Below are 15,079 nucleotides of genomic sequence, written 5' to 3'. Positions count from 1 at the left end.
TCCTGCTTTCGCTTTGTTTTCCAAACTGTGCTCTTGTCTTCCCTCCTCCCCGGGGAGCCTGTTAAGCCCGCCTTCGGTCAAAGGATTTTGAGAAACCCGGGACTGAAGTTACCTTTTTCATTCTTTCAGCCCTACCGCGGCACCTCCCTCCATGGCAGTTCCCGAGACCCGACCCAACCATACTATTTACATCAACAACCTCAACGAGAAGATCAAGAAGGATGGTGAGTTCTCCAAGGAGACCAGACTCCAGGCTATCTCGCACGAGCCGGCCCCTCTTTCATCCCCAGCATCTACTTATCTTCTGCAGCCATCTCTTTCAGGCAAAATACTAGGGTTAACACCTCTGTCTTTGCACATGCTGCTTCCTCTTGCTTTAACACTCCCCCAGTTCATCTTCCATTCTGTCCATTAACCTTGTCACTGTCGCTCATCCTTAAAGGACCCCTCCCCCAGGAGCCCTTCCCCATCTTCTTTCCCCTCAGATGCTGTCTGATTTCCTATAGGCCTTGCCTCCTCTTCCCACATCCCAAGCCCTGATGGTTCTGGGCTGTTAGAGAGCTGTCTCTCCACTGGCCTGTGAGCTACAGGAAAGCAAGAACTGGTACTGGCTTAGACAGTGTCGTGTTTTCAATGAACAGCCCACAATGAAAATGTTTCATTTCAAAATGAAATGAATAATGGTGAATAACACTCTATACCAGGTGCTGATACATGTCTTAATTATATTTAATTTTCACAACTCTACAGGAAGTAGTTATTGTTCCCATTTCTCAGATTAGGGAACTGAGACTCAGGGGTGATGTGACTTGCCCAGGGGTCACTCAGTAAAGAAAAGTAGTTGATGTCACCACTGGAATTCTGCTTAGGAACTTGATTCTTTTTTTTTTTTTTAAATATATTTTTATTGATTTCAGAGAGGAAGGGAGAGGGAGAGAGATAAACAATGACGAGAGAGACTCATTGATCAACTGCCTCCTGCACGCCCCTGCTGCTGGCTCTTGCGGGATTGCTGACCCATGGTATTCTGGGCATTCTTTGTTGGCTGATGTTTCCCTTCTGGGCTGCACTTTCCTCTGAAAACGGGAGCTTAAGACCCAGGCGTGGTACCAAGGCCTCTAGTCACCCATGGACCTTTCTTCCCCCCACTGTAGAACTGAAGAAGTCCCTGTATGCTATCTTCTCCCAGTTTGGCCAGATCCTGGATATCCTGGTGTCACGGAGCCTGAAGATGAGGGGCCAAGCCTTTGTCATCTTTAAGGAGGTCAGCAGTGCCACCAACGCCCTGCGTTCCATGCAGGGTTTCCCCTTCTACGACAAGCCTATGGTGAGCACTGTGGGTATGGAGGGTGTGTGTGCCCTTGTGTGTGAGGTGCTAGAGGAGACAGGATGGGCCTGGATCTCCTGTCACCTGTATTCCAGTTCCTTAAGGACAGGAGTTTCTCTTGCTGTTCCTCACATTTACTGTTCACTGTGCTAGGGTGTGGGTCACCCAGTACCTAAGGGAACCCTAGCCCTGCCCTCTCAGGCTCACAGTGCTGTGAGAGAGACAAGTCTGTCACCAGATGGTGACAACTCAGGAGTCGGCTGGAATTGGGGTTGTGTACAGAGCTAGACAAGGTTAGGAGAGGCACCGCAACCAGGCTGGGGGTTCAGGGAAGGCTTTTTGGATGAGGTGAGACTTGAAGAAGTGTTAGGGGAAGTAGAGGGAAAAAGAGTGTTAGGCAGAGGGATCATGTGGACTAAGGCCCAGAGATAACCAAGAGCATATGTAATTGAGGAAGCGAGTCAAGTTCATTTGGCTGGAGTGATGGCAGGAGGAGTGGGGAGGGCATGGCCTGCAGACCATGACCAAAGTTTGTCCTGAAAGTGGAAGTGACTCCCAGGGTGCTGCAGAGCCATGGAAAGGTTTAGGCTGGGAGATGCCTGTGGCTCTTGGATAGAGTAGATTGGAGGAGAGAATTTAGGGTCCAGTGTGAAGGAGAGGCTGGGTCAGGCTCCCAGGCAGGCTGGGATGAGAGAAAGGTGGCTGGATTGCACATGTTCACAAGATCAAGTGGATGACCAAGGAGGCTGCAGTCTGGGAGGTAAGGAGTGGCATGAGCTGCAATTTCTGCCAGATTACTGGCAGACATCTTTGGTTCACTGGGCCATTTTCCTTGTTCCTTAATAGATTTTTCAGTTTGACTTGGTTAGAATGTGCCTCCCTGAGCCATTTTCCTTGGGGAGGTGACAGCATGTGTCAGTGCCTGCAGGTCCCAGGCAGGTGACCTCAGTGGGGGAGGTGGGTCATGTGGAAGAGTGTCTGCTGGGGCAGCAGAGAAGCCTGTAGCCCTCATCTCCATTGCTTTGACTCCTGTCTGTTTTCACCTCTGGGTCTGTGGGTCCAGAGTTGCCATATCTTCCAGCTACCTTTCTGGAGCAGCTAGGAATTTGTGAGATATAAAAACCATAAACCTTTTTGTGTTGACCCTTCTCTTTTTTTTCTCAAGTACTAACTGCTTGGACCATATCAAGCGCTCAGGCATGTGTGAGTTTTTTCAGGGAGTCTTGTCAACTCTACTTTCTATATATATATATATATATATATATATATATATATATATATATATATATATAATTGATTTTTTTTTTTACAGAGAGGAAGGGAGAGGGATAGAGAGTTAGAAACATTGATGAGAGAGAAACATCAATCAGCTGCCTCCTGCACACCCCCTGCTGGGGATGTGCCTGCAACCAAGGTACATGCCCTTGGCTGGAATCGAACCTGGGACCCTTTGGTCTGTAGGCCGATGCTCTATCCACTGAGCCAAACCGGTTAGGGCTCAACTCTACCTTCAAAACACCCACCAGCTGTCCCCAACCTGGGCCCAGCCACCACTCTCCCTAGTTCGGACTGTGGCAGTGGCCTGCCCGAAGGTCTCCCTGCTCCAACCCCTGCTCCCCACAGGCTGTACCATGGCCACACTGCTCCTTGTGAAGCGCCTCATGCTTATAATATCTATAGCTCCTAGCTTTCTTAGGAAAAGACAGAATCCTCCCTACAGTCCTCAGTGTTCTTTTGCTTCTGTGACCTTTTCTCTTCCCTCCTCATGTACATTGGCCTCCTTGCTGTTCCTTGAACACCTCATGCACACCTTAGTTCTTTTTTTTTTTCAAACTTTAGTTCTTTGATGACTGTTTCCTTTGCTAGAACACTCTTTCCCTAGATGTCCCACAAGGCTCCCTCTCTCCTCTGCGTCTCTATACCAGTGTCACTTCATTTTCTTTTCCTGGACACCCTCTCTGAAAATTTGAATTCTTACTACTCCTATTTACTTCTTTTTAATTTTATTTTGTGTTTCTATTGATTTCAGAGAAAGAGAAACATTGATGTGAGAGAGAAACATCAATTGGCTGCCTCCTGCACACCCTCACCAGAGATGGAGCCCGAAACCCCAGACATATGCCCAAATCCACAATCTTTTTGGTGCACAGGACAACACCCAACCAACCGAGCCACACCAGCCAGGGCTCCAGTTCACTTCTTAATCTTCCGTCTTCTCTTTCCCACTGAAGAAGCTAGATGAGGGGCAGGGCTTTTAAAGATTCCAAACATTGAGTGAATGTGGTTTAGCTTGGGGACTAAATGTAGGGAGTTGGCTGGAAACCCCTGCAGAGTGCTCTTGTCCTGGCTTGTCACCTGGAGCTGCCACCTGTGGCCTGATGCTCAGTGCTGTCACATTTTTCCTTCAGAATTCTAGCATCCCACTAAATGCTAAACATGAGTCAAGTAGTGTTCAGAGCACTTTAATTCATGTAGTCCTCACAGTCATTCTTTGAAGTGGGAAATACCACAACCCTGTGTTACAGATCGAGGGTTGAAGCCCAGTGATTTCTTTTTAAAAAAATGTATTACTGATTACAGAGAGGAAGGGAGAGGGAGAGAGAGAGAAATATCAGTGATGAGAGAGAATCATTGATTCTCACCTACACGGCCCCCACTGGATATCAAGCCCGCAACCCAGGCATATGCCCTGACCAGGAATTGAACCGTGACCTCCTGGTTCATAGGTCAACGCTCAACCACTGAGCCACACACCAACTGGGCCCAATAATTTTTTTTAAAAAATATATTTTATTGATTTTTCACAGAGAGGAAGGGAGAGGGAGAGAGAGTTAGAAACATTGATCAGCTGCCTCCTGCACACTCCCCACTGAGGATGTGCCCGCAACCAAGGCACATGCCCTTGACCAGAATCGAACCTGGGACCCTTGAGTCCGCAGGCCGACACTCTATCCACTGAGCCAAACTGGTCAGGGCCCAATAATTTCTTTAACGTTATTTACTGAGGTCCTGGTAAGGTCTAATTTTGTACCCAGGCAATTGACTCCAAAGTCCACTCTCTTAACCCTTTGGCTCTCTGTTGGCAGCGTATCCAGTATGCCAAGACCGACTCGGATATCATTGCCAAGATGAAGGGCACTTTTGTGGAGCGTGATCGTAAGCGGGAGAAGAGGAAGCCCAAGAGCCAGGAGACCCCAGCTGCAAAGAAGGCCGTGCAGGGCGGGGCAGCCACTCCTGTAGTGGGGGCCGTCCCGGGGCCTGTCCCGGTAAGCAAAGGCCCCCTCATCACCAGGCCTTTCTCTGCTATGTAGCCTGTCTGGGGGAGGAGTAGGGGAGGGATCTCCACTTGGGGATTCAGACACCACCCCCCTTCCATTTCCTTATGTAGGTTGCGTGCCTGTCTCTAGATGATGGTGTTTCCACTTCAGAAATACCGTCCCTGCTTGCGAGATTCTTCCTTAGGATCTTTCTTTCTTTGTGTCTCAGGCTCTTGGTTTCTCTCTCCATGACCTTGATGTTCTCTGTGTAGGAAATCTAGAGGAATTTACTAAGCAACAGTTGGGATTAATAAGTGGATTTAATTTAGCAAGGTTGACAGTTGTAAAGTCAATGTGGAAAAAATAAGCTTTATTTCTATATGCTAGCCACACACATGTAGACTTCAAACAGAAAATAGCTCTGAGGAGTCAATCCAACAAAAGGTATGCAACCCTCCCCTTACACACACACTACACTACACTACACTACAGAACACTGCTGAGAGAAATCGGAGACGGTCTCAGCAGATGGCTGGAGAAGCTCCCTGTTGTTAAGATGTCACTTCTTCCGAGATTGATCTAAAAGACAACAATTCCAATCAGAACCCCAATAGGAATTTTTGGGGACACTGACAGCCTGATTCTCAAGGTCTGTGGGAAGGCAAAGCAAGATAGGCGAGGAGAATAAAGCTGGGGGAGGTGGTGTGGTATTGGAAGACCAGTGGGGCAGAGTAAAGTGCAGACCCAGATCCACACATTTGCTTACTTAACATATGAAGCTAATGCTGCAATTGGTGGGGAAGGGATTTTTTTCCTAGTAAATGATGCTGGACTAATTGGATATCTGTAAGGGGAAAAAATTACTCTACCTCAGCTAGATATAAGTTAATTTGAGACTAATCATATACCCGAATGTGACAGCTAAAACAATAAGGTTTTGGAAGAAAACAGGAAAATGCCTTCATGACCTTGGTGAGGCATGAAAAATAGAAGCATCCTGTTTTCTAAACAGGATACAGAAGCACATAGTATGAAAGAAAAGATGATGAATTGCATCCACTGTAGGTCTTCAAGTCTCTACGTGAGCTTTCCTGGTGGCTCACTGATGCATTTGTCACCAAATCATGTATTTGTCCTGTGTGCACCGATGGCATCAGGAATGGTGTTTGGTTACTGTCCAGCTTCCCCACTCTTACCTGTCCCCTCTTCTGTGTCCAGCTTTCTGTCCATCTTTCACTGTCAAGGTGTGATTCCCGCTCCCGCAGCCCTGTCCCCTGGGTGCATGTGTTGTGTCATCCGGCTGTCTGCTTTCTTCCCCTCGCTGCCACCCTTCTCACTTCTTTCTGTACCTGCCTTGACCATCCCTGCCTTCCATTGTTTCTTTTTTCTCTGTGGGATTCTGGATCTATTTCTTTGGTTTTTCTTTGAAGTTTATTCTTAGATGCGAAAATATAGCGTTCTCATTACAGTGTTTATTCCCACTTCTTTTAGTTAACTATTGTTAATACTTTGAATTTTTCCTGTTTCTTTTTTTTCCATGCTTGTATCTATAGACAAAGTTAGGTTGCACTAATTTTTTTTATATTAAAAAACTTTCTTTTAACTTTCTTATTTGACATTCCCATTGACGCTGGGTCTGTTTTGCTCCATTTGTTTCTCTTGGTGTCCTTTGCCTTTTTTACCTCTTCCTAAGTCTGGGCTTTTCTCCCTGTGTCTTACACCTGCATTTCCTCTAACGATCTTTTCTCCACTGTGCTTCCTAATGACACTGAAAGCAAGTTTCCTCCCCCTGTCAACCACCCACTCAGTCCAGCTCTCCCTCTCCACAGGGCATGCCGCCGATGACTCAGGCGCCCCGCATCATGCACCACATTCCAGGCCAGCCTCCCTACATGCCACCCCCTGGCATGATCCCACCTCCAGGCCTCGCACCTGGCCAGATACCACCGGGGGCCATGCCCCCACAGCAGCTTATGCCAGGGCAGATGCCACCTGCTCAGCCTGTAAGTGTCTAGTCCTCCTGGGGTCTCGTATAAATAGAACGTGGGAACCGAAGGGGCGCTGTTTTAGTGTGGGTGGTCTGGGAAAGCCTCCCTGAGGAGGTGCTGTTGGAGGATGAGCATGAGGCCCTGGAGCAGCAAGGGATTGGCGTATTTGTTGGAGGAGCTTTGGAAGGTCCGGTGAGGCTGGAGCAGCAGCCAGCACCTGGATTCATGCTCAGTGATCTTATGACAAGCACCTGCTCTGGATATAGCAGTGCTTTCATGTGGCTCACGGTTGCCGGGGTCCTCAAACTTTTTAAACAGAGGGCCAGTTCACTGTCCCTCAGACTGTTGGAGGGCCAGACTATAGTTTAAAAAAAAACTATGAACAAATTCCTATGCGCACTGCGGGCCTGGGACGAGTCGGCTGCTAAGCAGGACAGGCAGCAGCACCCGGTGGGCCAGATAAATGTCCTCGGCGGGCCGCATGTGGCCCGCGGGCCATAGTTTGAGGACCCCTGGTAGAGGGTGCGAAGTAGAGAAAGGATTCAAGCAGGGTGGGGGTGGAGAGCAGAAGTCAGCAGACACCCCCCTCCCCCATTGGACTCACGGGCTCCTGTCTCTTCCCTGTAGCTTTCAGAAAACCCACCAAATCACATCTTGTTCCTCACCAACCTGCCAGAGGAGACCAATGAGCTCATGCTTTCCATGCTTTTCAATCAGTAAGTGGGGCCTGTGGTTGGGCAGGGGCCAGAGGGTGATGGCCAGAAAGTGGTACCATGGGGACAGGCCTCAGAATTCTGCTAGCGGAGTCCTGTGTCTGCTTAGGCTTTGCAGGTGGGACAGGGACCGGATATAGAGAAAGAAGAGGCTGAGGTCAGGCCCCACAGCCCATGGGGTGTGGTGATGATAAGGCTTAGGGTCATCAGTGGCCAGAGTGTGTGTGCTGTCCTCCCCCTTCGTGGAGATGGAGAGGCTCTGGGCCTAAGCTTTCTATCTGTAGAATTCAAGGTACATGTAAAAAAGACCTCATTGAACCCTGGCCAGACTTGCAAAAATCAGTATGCCAGCAAGCTTGGGAGGTGGGGAGGTTTGAACCTCATGCCCTGCTGATATCATGTAGACTCTGCAATCATTGTGCAGGGTAACCATTCACTGCTTAGTGAAGTTCAGGGGTGTGTCTTCATCCAAAATGTGTTTATTGGAGTGGTTCCCCACTCATCTTGATTTAGATGCTTTTATTTATTTATTTATTTCTATTTTAAAAATGTTTTAATTGCATTTTAGAGAGAGAGGAAAGGAGAGGGAGAGAGAGAAACATCGATGTGAGAGCAGAATAACAATCAGCTGCCTCCTGCACAAACCCCAGTGGGGATCCAGCTTGAAACCTGGGTGTGTGCCCTGACCTGGAATTGAACCAGCAACCTTTCAGTGCACGGGGAGATGCCTAACCAGTTGAACCACCCTGGCCAGGGCTGATTTAGGTGCTTTAGTGCTGCTCTCTTTTGGAGGAGCCTCCTCTGTCAGCCTTGCTTTTCCTCCTATATGTTGACAGCACAGTGGAACAGCCAGCGCACACACTGGCTAAAGGCAGTGGTGATTTTACAGCATCTGGACATTTCACATCCATGAAATAAGAACTGGGCTCTGCACCAGGCACTTCTTGTGTTTCCTCCTCTCTTCTGGAGAGGGATGAAGAAGATCTTTAACGAAAGGCATGTTATGGGGAGGTTGTCACTGCCAGAAAGGCCCTAAAGAAATATTTTTTAATCCTTACCTAAGGATATTTTTTCCAATGATTTTTTCCTTTTTTTTTTAAGAGAGAGTACAAGGTAGAGGAGGATGGGGGGAGAGAGAGAAACACTGATGTGAGAGACACATTGATTAGTTGACTTCCCCATGCGCCCCGACCTAGGTACTTGCCCTTGACCGGGATGCGAATCCGAAATCCTTCAGTCAGTGGGCTGATGTTCTAGCCATTTAACAACACCAGCCAGGTCCCCAAAGAAATTATTTTTGTTTTTATTTATGTGTGTGTGTGTGTGTGTGTGTGTGTGTGTGTATGTGTATGTATGTATGTGTATGTATGTATGTATATATGTTTATTTTACTGATTTCAGAGAGAAAGGGAGAGAGCGAAACAATCAATAATGGGAGAGAATCATTGATTGGCTGCCTCCTGCACACCCCTTACTGGGGATCGAGCCCACAACCCAGGCATGTGCCCTTGACTGGAATCAAACCCAGGACTCTTCAGTCCTCAGGCCAATGCTCTATCCACTAAGCCAAACCAGCTAGGGCAAGAAATTCTTAACATGAGTCCCAAGGGGTATAGATGGGACATACCTCACAATGGTCATGGTGGGGAATTAGCCTGTGCAAAAGGAGAAGTCAAAGGTGATGCTCACCATGGTGTCTGTGCAGCATTAGAAGGAACAGAGTGCCGCAGGCATGGTTCTTTAAAATAGTGCTGAGAGGAGATTTTGAGAAACTGGATAAAACAAGCAATACCACATGTTTACCATGTCCACAGAACAAAACATAAGAATACTGATGGGTAAAAGGATACCCAGTCAACATGAGGATGGTTGCCTAATGGGGAAGGAAGTAGGGAATGAGAAGAGGGAAATGAAAGAAACAGCAGATCCTAAAGGTCAAGGGAGTGGTTATTTCTGGAGCAAAGAAAGGTTGGTTATGAGAGGAAGAAGTAATGGCTTGATCTAGGATATGGTTGTGTAGGAGTTCCTGTTAAAATTTCTCATTAAATGATATGTTCACAGTGTGTGCACTTGTTTATATTAGGAGTTTTCAACTTAGCATTATATATATTTAGGAATGGGTAATTCTTTGTTATTATGGCCATCCTCTTTATTGTAGGATGTTTAGCAACATCCTGGCCTCTGCCCACCAAATGCCAAAATGTTAGGAGGAACTGCTGATTCTAGATCCCTGAGATCTGTTCCCTTCTCTCAGGTTCCCTGGCTTCAAGGAGGTCCGGCTGGTCCCAGGGCGGCACGACATCGCCTTTGTGGAGTTTGACAATGAGGTTCAGGCAGGGGCTGCTCGCGATGCCCTACAGGGCTTTAAGATCACCCAGAACAACGCCATGAAGATTTCCTTTGCCAAGAAGTAGCACCTTTTCCCCATGCTTGCCCCTACTTCCTGTTTGGGGGCCTTCCCTCTTCCCCTTGGCTCGGCCCCCTGAAGGTAAGTCCCCCTAGGGGGCCTTCTTGGAGCCATGTGTGTGAGTGAGTGGTCACACAGCATTGTACCCAGAGTCTGTCCCCAGACATTGCACCTGGCGCTGTTAGGCTGGAATTAAACTGTTTTTTATGTTTGATTTTCTACAACAATTTGTTGTTTTTATTTTCTTGTCCTCTATGGTTCCCTTTTCTGTATATCAGAGTAGCCTGAATTTTTAGACCTCATCTGCAACCTCGGGAAAGCAGAGTATGTAATGATATTGTCCGAGTTGAAGTCACCTTTACTGCCTTGGCAGATTTCTGTTTTGTCTCAGTCAGCATTCAGTGCAGGAAATTGAAACCCAGGCTACCATGTACAGTTGGACAGGTTCTATACTGCACCAGGATGCCACCTTAATGGCACACCACTCACTTTGTAGACCATTAATTTTCTAACGTGATAAGAGCGTTAAGGAAGACGTTTTTCTTTGCCTGTTTCTAATCTTCACAAAGTGCCTTCTGTTACAGCAACAGTCCCACCCTGGGTACTTCAGGAAGAAAGAAGGGAATTAATTAGGTGCTCATGAAATCATCGGAAGGATAGTAGGAGAGGCACACTGGGTTTGAGACACTTGAGTTCAAGTTTGTAACCCCTGATGGAGCTTCAAGTCTAGAATTCAGGAAGATGCCACTGCTACTAACAGGAGGCCTAGACGGACTTGATCACACATGGGAAGCTATCGACCAAATGTTGGCACAAACACAGCTGACTCCCTTGTTGGTCAGCTGCTGCCAGCCAGAAGACTCAAATTCCTCTTCAGTGCTCTAGTTGCAGGGGAGTCTGGGAAATGTAGTCTCTGGCTAGACAATCATTTTTGCAGCTGAAGCTATGGATAAAGGAAGATGGAATGGAGGGGTCTTCCTTAACTCTGTTACACACCTAATCTGGAGAATTTTATATTGACTAAAAAAAAAAAATACTGCTTCAGACCCTTTCTCATACCATATAGATGGGAAAATAAGATTATTTGACAGAAGCACAAAATGAACCACAAAAACAAGTGCAATAGGACATAGGCTTACATTCTCTGAATATTTTTCCTGCCAAGGCTAGCCCACACCTGTCTCTCCTCTGGTCTTATCATTAAAGAAGAACATCAGTGAAGTGATGAGCCCTGTAACATCAAATGCAGGCTTTCTCCCAGTAAGATCTGAAAGATTGGAAGAAGAAAGAGATGGTCCCCTTTTCTGTAAGACACAGTGTTATTGCAGATGGCAAGTGGAAAAATCTTGCCCACCACACTGGTTCTGTGGTCAGCAGATCCCAGTCTCTGCTGTCTGCATGGGGACATGCAGACATTCCTAGCTATCCCTTCACCCACTCAGTCATTTTCTTGTGTAAAGGAATCTATGTTAATACTGGGATATTGTTTGTACTGTCCCTCTCCACTGCCAGACACTTAGCAAGCACTCAATTCAGCAGATACTTGCTGAGTACTTTTTCCGTGCTAAATACTGTTCTTGGTATAGGATATACAGTGGTGAATAAAATAGACAAGCTAATTTCAGGCACTGTGTACCAGCAAAACGTCATAGATTGATGAGAGGGTGAGGCTGGGGAACTGATTGCTGGGTGATTAGGGAGGCCCCTTGGAGGAGCTGACATTTAAGTAGAGCTGTTGAATGTTCTCATGATACTTGTTGCTCGGTGATGGGTATGTTTTACATGCCCTGATGAATTCTCCACTCGAGACTGTTTATCCTCTTCTCCCCTAAGAAAATTTGGACATGCTGTCCCAAAGGTGAGAATGCCTGGGGAAAGAGATGGATGCCCAGGAGAATGATCTCACCACATGGCTGTCTGATTTGAAGCACAATTTAGAAGTGAGCCTTGAATTCAAATTCTCCACCTTCTTATTCTAACACTGGGCAACTGAACTCCAAACTCAGTATGGGCCTGGAGCCAAATCTGGCCCCTGCACTTCCTGGCTCTATAACCTTGTGGACAACTTTAAGGCTCTATGCTTTTTCACACAAAATGGGGTATTCATTGGAGTCAATAAAAGTACATACCGTATTTTTCCGTGTATAAGACACTATTTTTCTAAAATCGTTAGATTGAAAATCAAGGGGCATTTTATACATGGAAGTTAGTCGAGGAGAGCTATGTGGGTGCATAAATACCGGTAAGCGATTGTCACTCGGCAAAATTCAAACTGAATGTAATTAGCTATGCAAAAGAGCATGGAAAGAGAGCTGCAGAGAGACAATTTGGACCTCCCACTGAGTGTATGATCAGACAGTGGAGAAAGCAAGAATTACAACTCCTTAAGAGGCCAAAAAAGAAGGCCTTAAGAGGAAGACCAGCAAAATGTTTAAAATACTGATTTCTTAATTTTGGGTTGGAAAAGGGGTGTGTGTGTCTTATACACGGAAAAATACGGTAATTAAATGGTGAATGCTTTATAAAGAACTATTAGCTTTTATTATCTCTATTGTACAGATGAGAAAGGTAAGGCTTCAAAAGGAGAATATAGCTTAGCCCAGGTCACTCAGTCAGGAAGTGACTGGTGAGGATTAATGGTCATGGCAGCATACATCTAGCCTAAGGTCCAACATACAAGGTTCACTCAGTACTTGAGAGCTGGCGCTATTCCTGGCAATCAAAGGGCTGCCTGTTCTGTCCCTCAGCACAGGAAATTCCAAGCTAGGTACCCAAGCCAACGGGAGAAGATGGAATTGAATATCTCAGCCTGCCTGTCTGGGCCTCTGACTGCTGAGGGGGTAGCTATCACTTAGAGTGGCCTGGGCAGCTTTGGATCTCTAGGCATTTCCTTGGGTGGGAAACCCTCACCCTGTCCTTGAAATGGTTCTGGCTAGGTAGCAGCCTGTAGGTGGTGTGGGTGAAATTTGGGACTGATTTAGGGCAGGGACAAGACCGAGAACACAGGATTCCTTGTACTGCTGTAAAGAGGGAGGGCAGGAGGATATTGGAGACCCCATTCCCTGCTTAGTCACTCTCCGGCTCATAGTCCATGATGACTTGGTCCAGGTTCCTCGGTGTCATCATCTTGCTGTCTGCCTTCTCAGGACCTACTGTTGGGGGCCGCCCCATGCCCAAGCTGGCTGACTGGAAGCTGTGTGCTGATGAGGAATGCAGCCGTAAGAGTTGGGGTTGGGGGTTGGGGGGCTTGGATTGCCAGCCTGAGTGGAGGGTGTTATCATTCCCTTATATTCCTTCCCCAGACCCCATCTCCATGGCTGTGGCTCTTCAGGACTACGTAGCCCCCGACTGCCGTTTCCTGACCATACACAGGGGCCAAGTTGTGTATGTCTTCTCTAAACTGAAGGGCCGTGGTCGGCTCTTCTGGGGAGGCAGCGTGAGTCTTGGGAGAATAGAAGAAGGGGTATGGGACTGGTGTGGGAGTGCACCCTAATTTTCCACATAAAGGAAAAATTTGAGAGGTGAACTGAAATAGAGTTTAGGGGTACTATTGTGATCTACTTTTACTTTGTTTAGCAATAATTATAGGGCACCTCCTATGGTGCCAAGTTCTGTTCTAGGCACTGAAGATATAATCCCATGTATAAAAGGCTAATATATGCAAATTGATTAAACAGCAGAACGACTGGTCGCTATGATGCACACTGACCACCAGGGGGCAGATGCTCAACACAGGAGCTGCCCCCTGGTGGTCAGTGCGGTCCCACAGGGAGAGCGCTGCTCAGCCAGAAGCACTGAGCTGGCCTCAGCTGGTGAGCACAGTGGTGGTGGCGGGGACCTCTCCTGCCTCCATGGCAGTGCCAAGGATGGCTTAGGCCCGCTCCCTGGGCATCCCCCGAAGGCTCCTGGGCTGCGAGAGGGTGCTGGCCAGGATGAGGGACCCACACCCCACCCTGAGTGCATGAATTTCGTGCACTGGGCCTCTAGTCTAATAAAAGCCTAAGTGACCATTCTGGAAGAATGACCCGAGTGGCCGGTTGCTATGATGCGCACTGACCACCTGGGGGCAGATGCTCAATGCAGGAGCTGCCCCCTCGTGGTCAGTGTGCTTCCACAGGGGGAGTGCTGCTCAGCCAGAAGCTGGGCTCATGGCTGGCAAGTGTAGCGGCAGGAGAGGCTCCACCCTCTGTGGCTGTGCTAAGGATCCCAGACTGCAAGAGGGATCCCGGAGTGCAAGAGGGCGCAGGCCAGGCTGAGAGAACCCCCCTCCCCCCCAGTGCATGAATTTGCACCGGGCCCCTAGTAGCAAATAATCCTCATCCAAGGAGTGAGCATATTTTTTCCATTGATTTTTAGAGGGAGTACAGAGGAGGTGGGGAGGAGGGAGAAACATTGATGTGAGAGACAAACAGATTAGGTGACTTCCAAACGCTCCCTGATCAGAGCTGGGAATCAAACCTGTAACCCAGGTACCTGTCCTTGATCAGGAATTGAATCCTTGATCCTCCCAGGCACAAGGCAGTCTAACCACTGACCTTACTGGCCAAGGTGCAAATAATCCCATTTATTCTAATGGAAGAAGACAAATCATCAAAGATATCAGCAAATGTGCTTCTTTGAAAATGAATGTGAGTGAATAGGTGACTACATCAGGTGGTCAGGGAGGCTTCAGAACAGGTGACTTTAAGCTGAGATCTGATTGACAAGGATGGAGCCAACCACGTGGAGATCCCTGAAGAGCTAGTACAAAGATCTTTAGCAGTTGCGAGCTTGCCATTTTCTCAGACCCAGGCTTTTAACCCCCTTTTCCCCAGGTTCAGGGAGATTATTATGGAGACGTGGCTGCTCGCCTGGGCTTTTTCCCCAGTAGCATTGTACGGGAGGACCAGACCCTGAAACCTGGCAAAATCGATGTGAAGACAGATGTGAGTGTGTTAGGGGCTGGCAGAGATCTGGAGGGAGGATCCTTGGGTTTTGATAATGGGCAAAAAGGCTTCTGCCTTTGGCTGCCTGGAAGCCTAGCTGTATATATTGAGACAAGTTTTCTGCCTCAATTTTCTCATCTGTAAAATGGGGCATGATTTCTAAGTCCTGTTGCAGTTGAGAGGTGCAAGATTACAGGGCTCCGGGCTATTTTGCATTGCACTTGTGTGGCCAAAATTGGCCCCTAAGGCTACAGCCTTTGCTAAAACCCCTCGATCCGTTGTGGTGTGACCACTGGTTTTGTCCCCACTGTTTTCCCTTTCTCTTTTCCAGAAATGGGATTTCTACTGCCAGTGAGCTCAGCCTACCGCTGTCCCTGCTGTTTATTTCTCCCAGCTTTATGCAAATACATCAACCAAGTACAAACTGCGAGTCTCTGTGGTCTTTGTGGTGGGGATCTACTG

At 47.6% G+C, this 15,079-nt stretch overlaps 2 protein-coding genes across 7 annotated transcripts in view; both read left to right on the top strand.

Moving 5' to 3' along the window:
• SNRPA (small nuclear ribonucleoprotein polypeptide A) overlaps positions 1-9,906 on the top strand; it is a 752,186-nt gene extending 742,280 nt beyond the window's left edge. For 2 of the 5 annotated variants that reach the window (XM_080645760.1, XM_080645761.1), the window contains 6 exons: positions 130-224; positions 1,155-1,327; positions 4,414-4,593; positions 6,414-6,587; positions 7,200-7,288; positions 9,540-9,906. In XM_080645760.1, coding sequence (XP_080501886.1) covers positions 152-224; positions 1,155-1,327; positions 4,414-4,593; positions 6,414-6,587; positions 7,200-7,288; positions 9,540-9,699 — 849 coding nt within the window. In that variant the 5' untranslated portion in view covers positions 130-151 and the 3' untranslated portion in view covers positions 9,700-9,906. Of the gene's footprint in view, positions 1-12; positions 225-1,154; positions 1,328-4,413; positions 4,594-6,413; positions 6,588-7,199; positions 7,289-9,539 lie in introns of those variants that run through there. The other 3 variants (XM_080645762.1, XM_080645759.1, XM_080645763.1) reach the window with 3 other exon arrangements.
• A 2,613-nt stretch (positions 9,907-12,519) lies between these two features.
• MIA (MIA SH3 domain containing) lies at positions 12,520-15,078 on the top strand. Of its 2 annotated transcripts, XM_080645765.1 has the most exons (4): positions 12,520-12,910; positions 12,995-13,128; positions 14,507-14,617; positions 14,949-15,078. In XM_080645765.1, exons 1-4 carry the CDS (start codon positions 12,784-12,786, stop codon positions 14,970-14,972), a joined length of 396 nt encoding a protein of 131 aa, XP_080501891.1. In that variant the 5' UTR covers positions 12,520-12,783; the 3' UTR covers positions 14,973-15,078. The 2 variants fall into 2 exon arrangements, with proteins under 2 accessions (XP_080501891.1, XP_080501890.1); XM_080645764.1 differs by having other exon boundaries at positions 12,653-13,128.
• Position 15,079: the final 1 nt, after the last annotated feature.

The sequence above is a fragment of the Plecotus auritus genome, assembly GCF_963455305.1.
Source record: "Plecotus auritus genome assembly, chromosome: 10".
Taxonomy (NCBI): Eukaryota; Metazoa; Chordata; class Mammalia; order Chiroptera; family Vespertilionidae; genus Plecotus; species Plecotus auritus.
The sequence above is the reverse complement of the archived record's forward strand: the minus strand, read 5'-3'. Positions and strand labels throughout refer to the sequence as shown.

Bases quoted from the DNA above. Each gene is read 5' to 3' on its own strand.
- MIA (XM_080645764.1), top strand. From the start codon at position 12,784: ATGATGACTTGGTCCAGGTTCCTCGGTGTCATCATCTTGCTGTCTGCC. The intron at 13,129-14,506 runs GTGAGTCTTGGG...CCTTTTCCCCAG, and splicing joins GGCTCTTCTGGGGAGGCAGC to GTTCAGGGAGATTATTATGG. The intron at 14,618-14,948 runs GTGAGTGTGTTA...TCTCTTTTCCAG, and splicing joins AAATCGATGTGAAGACAGAT to AAATGGGATTTCTACTGCCA.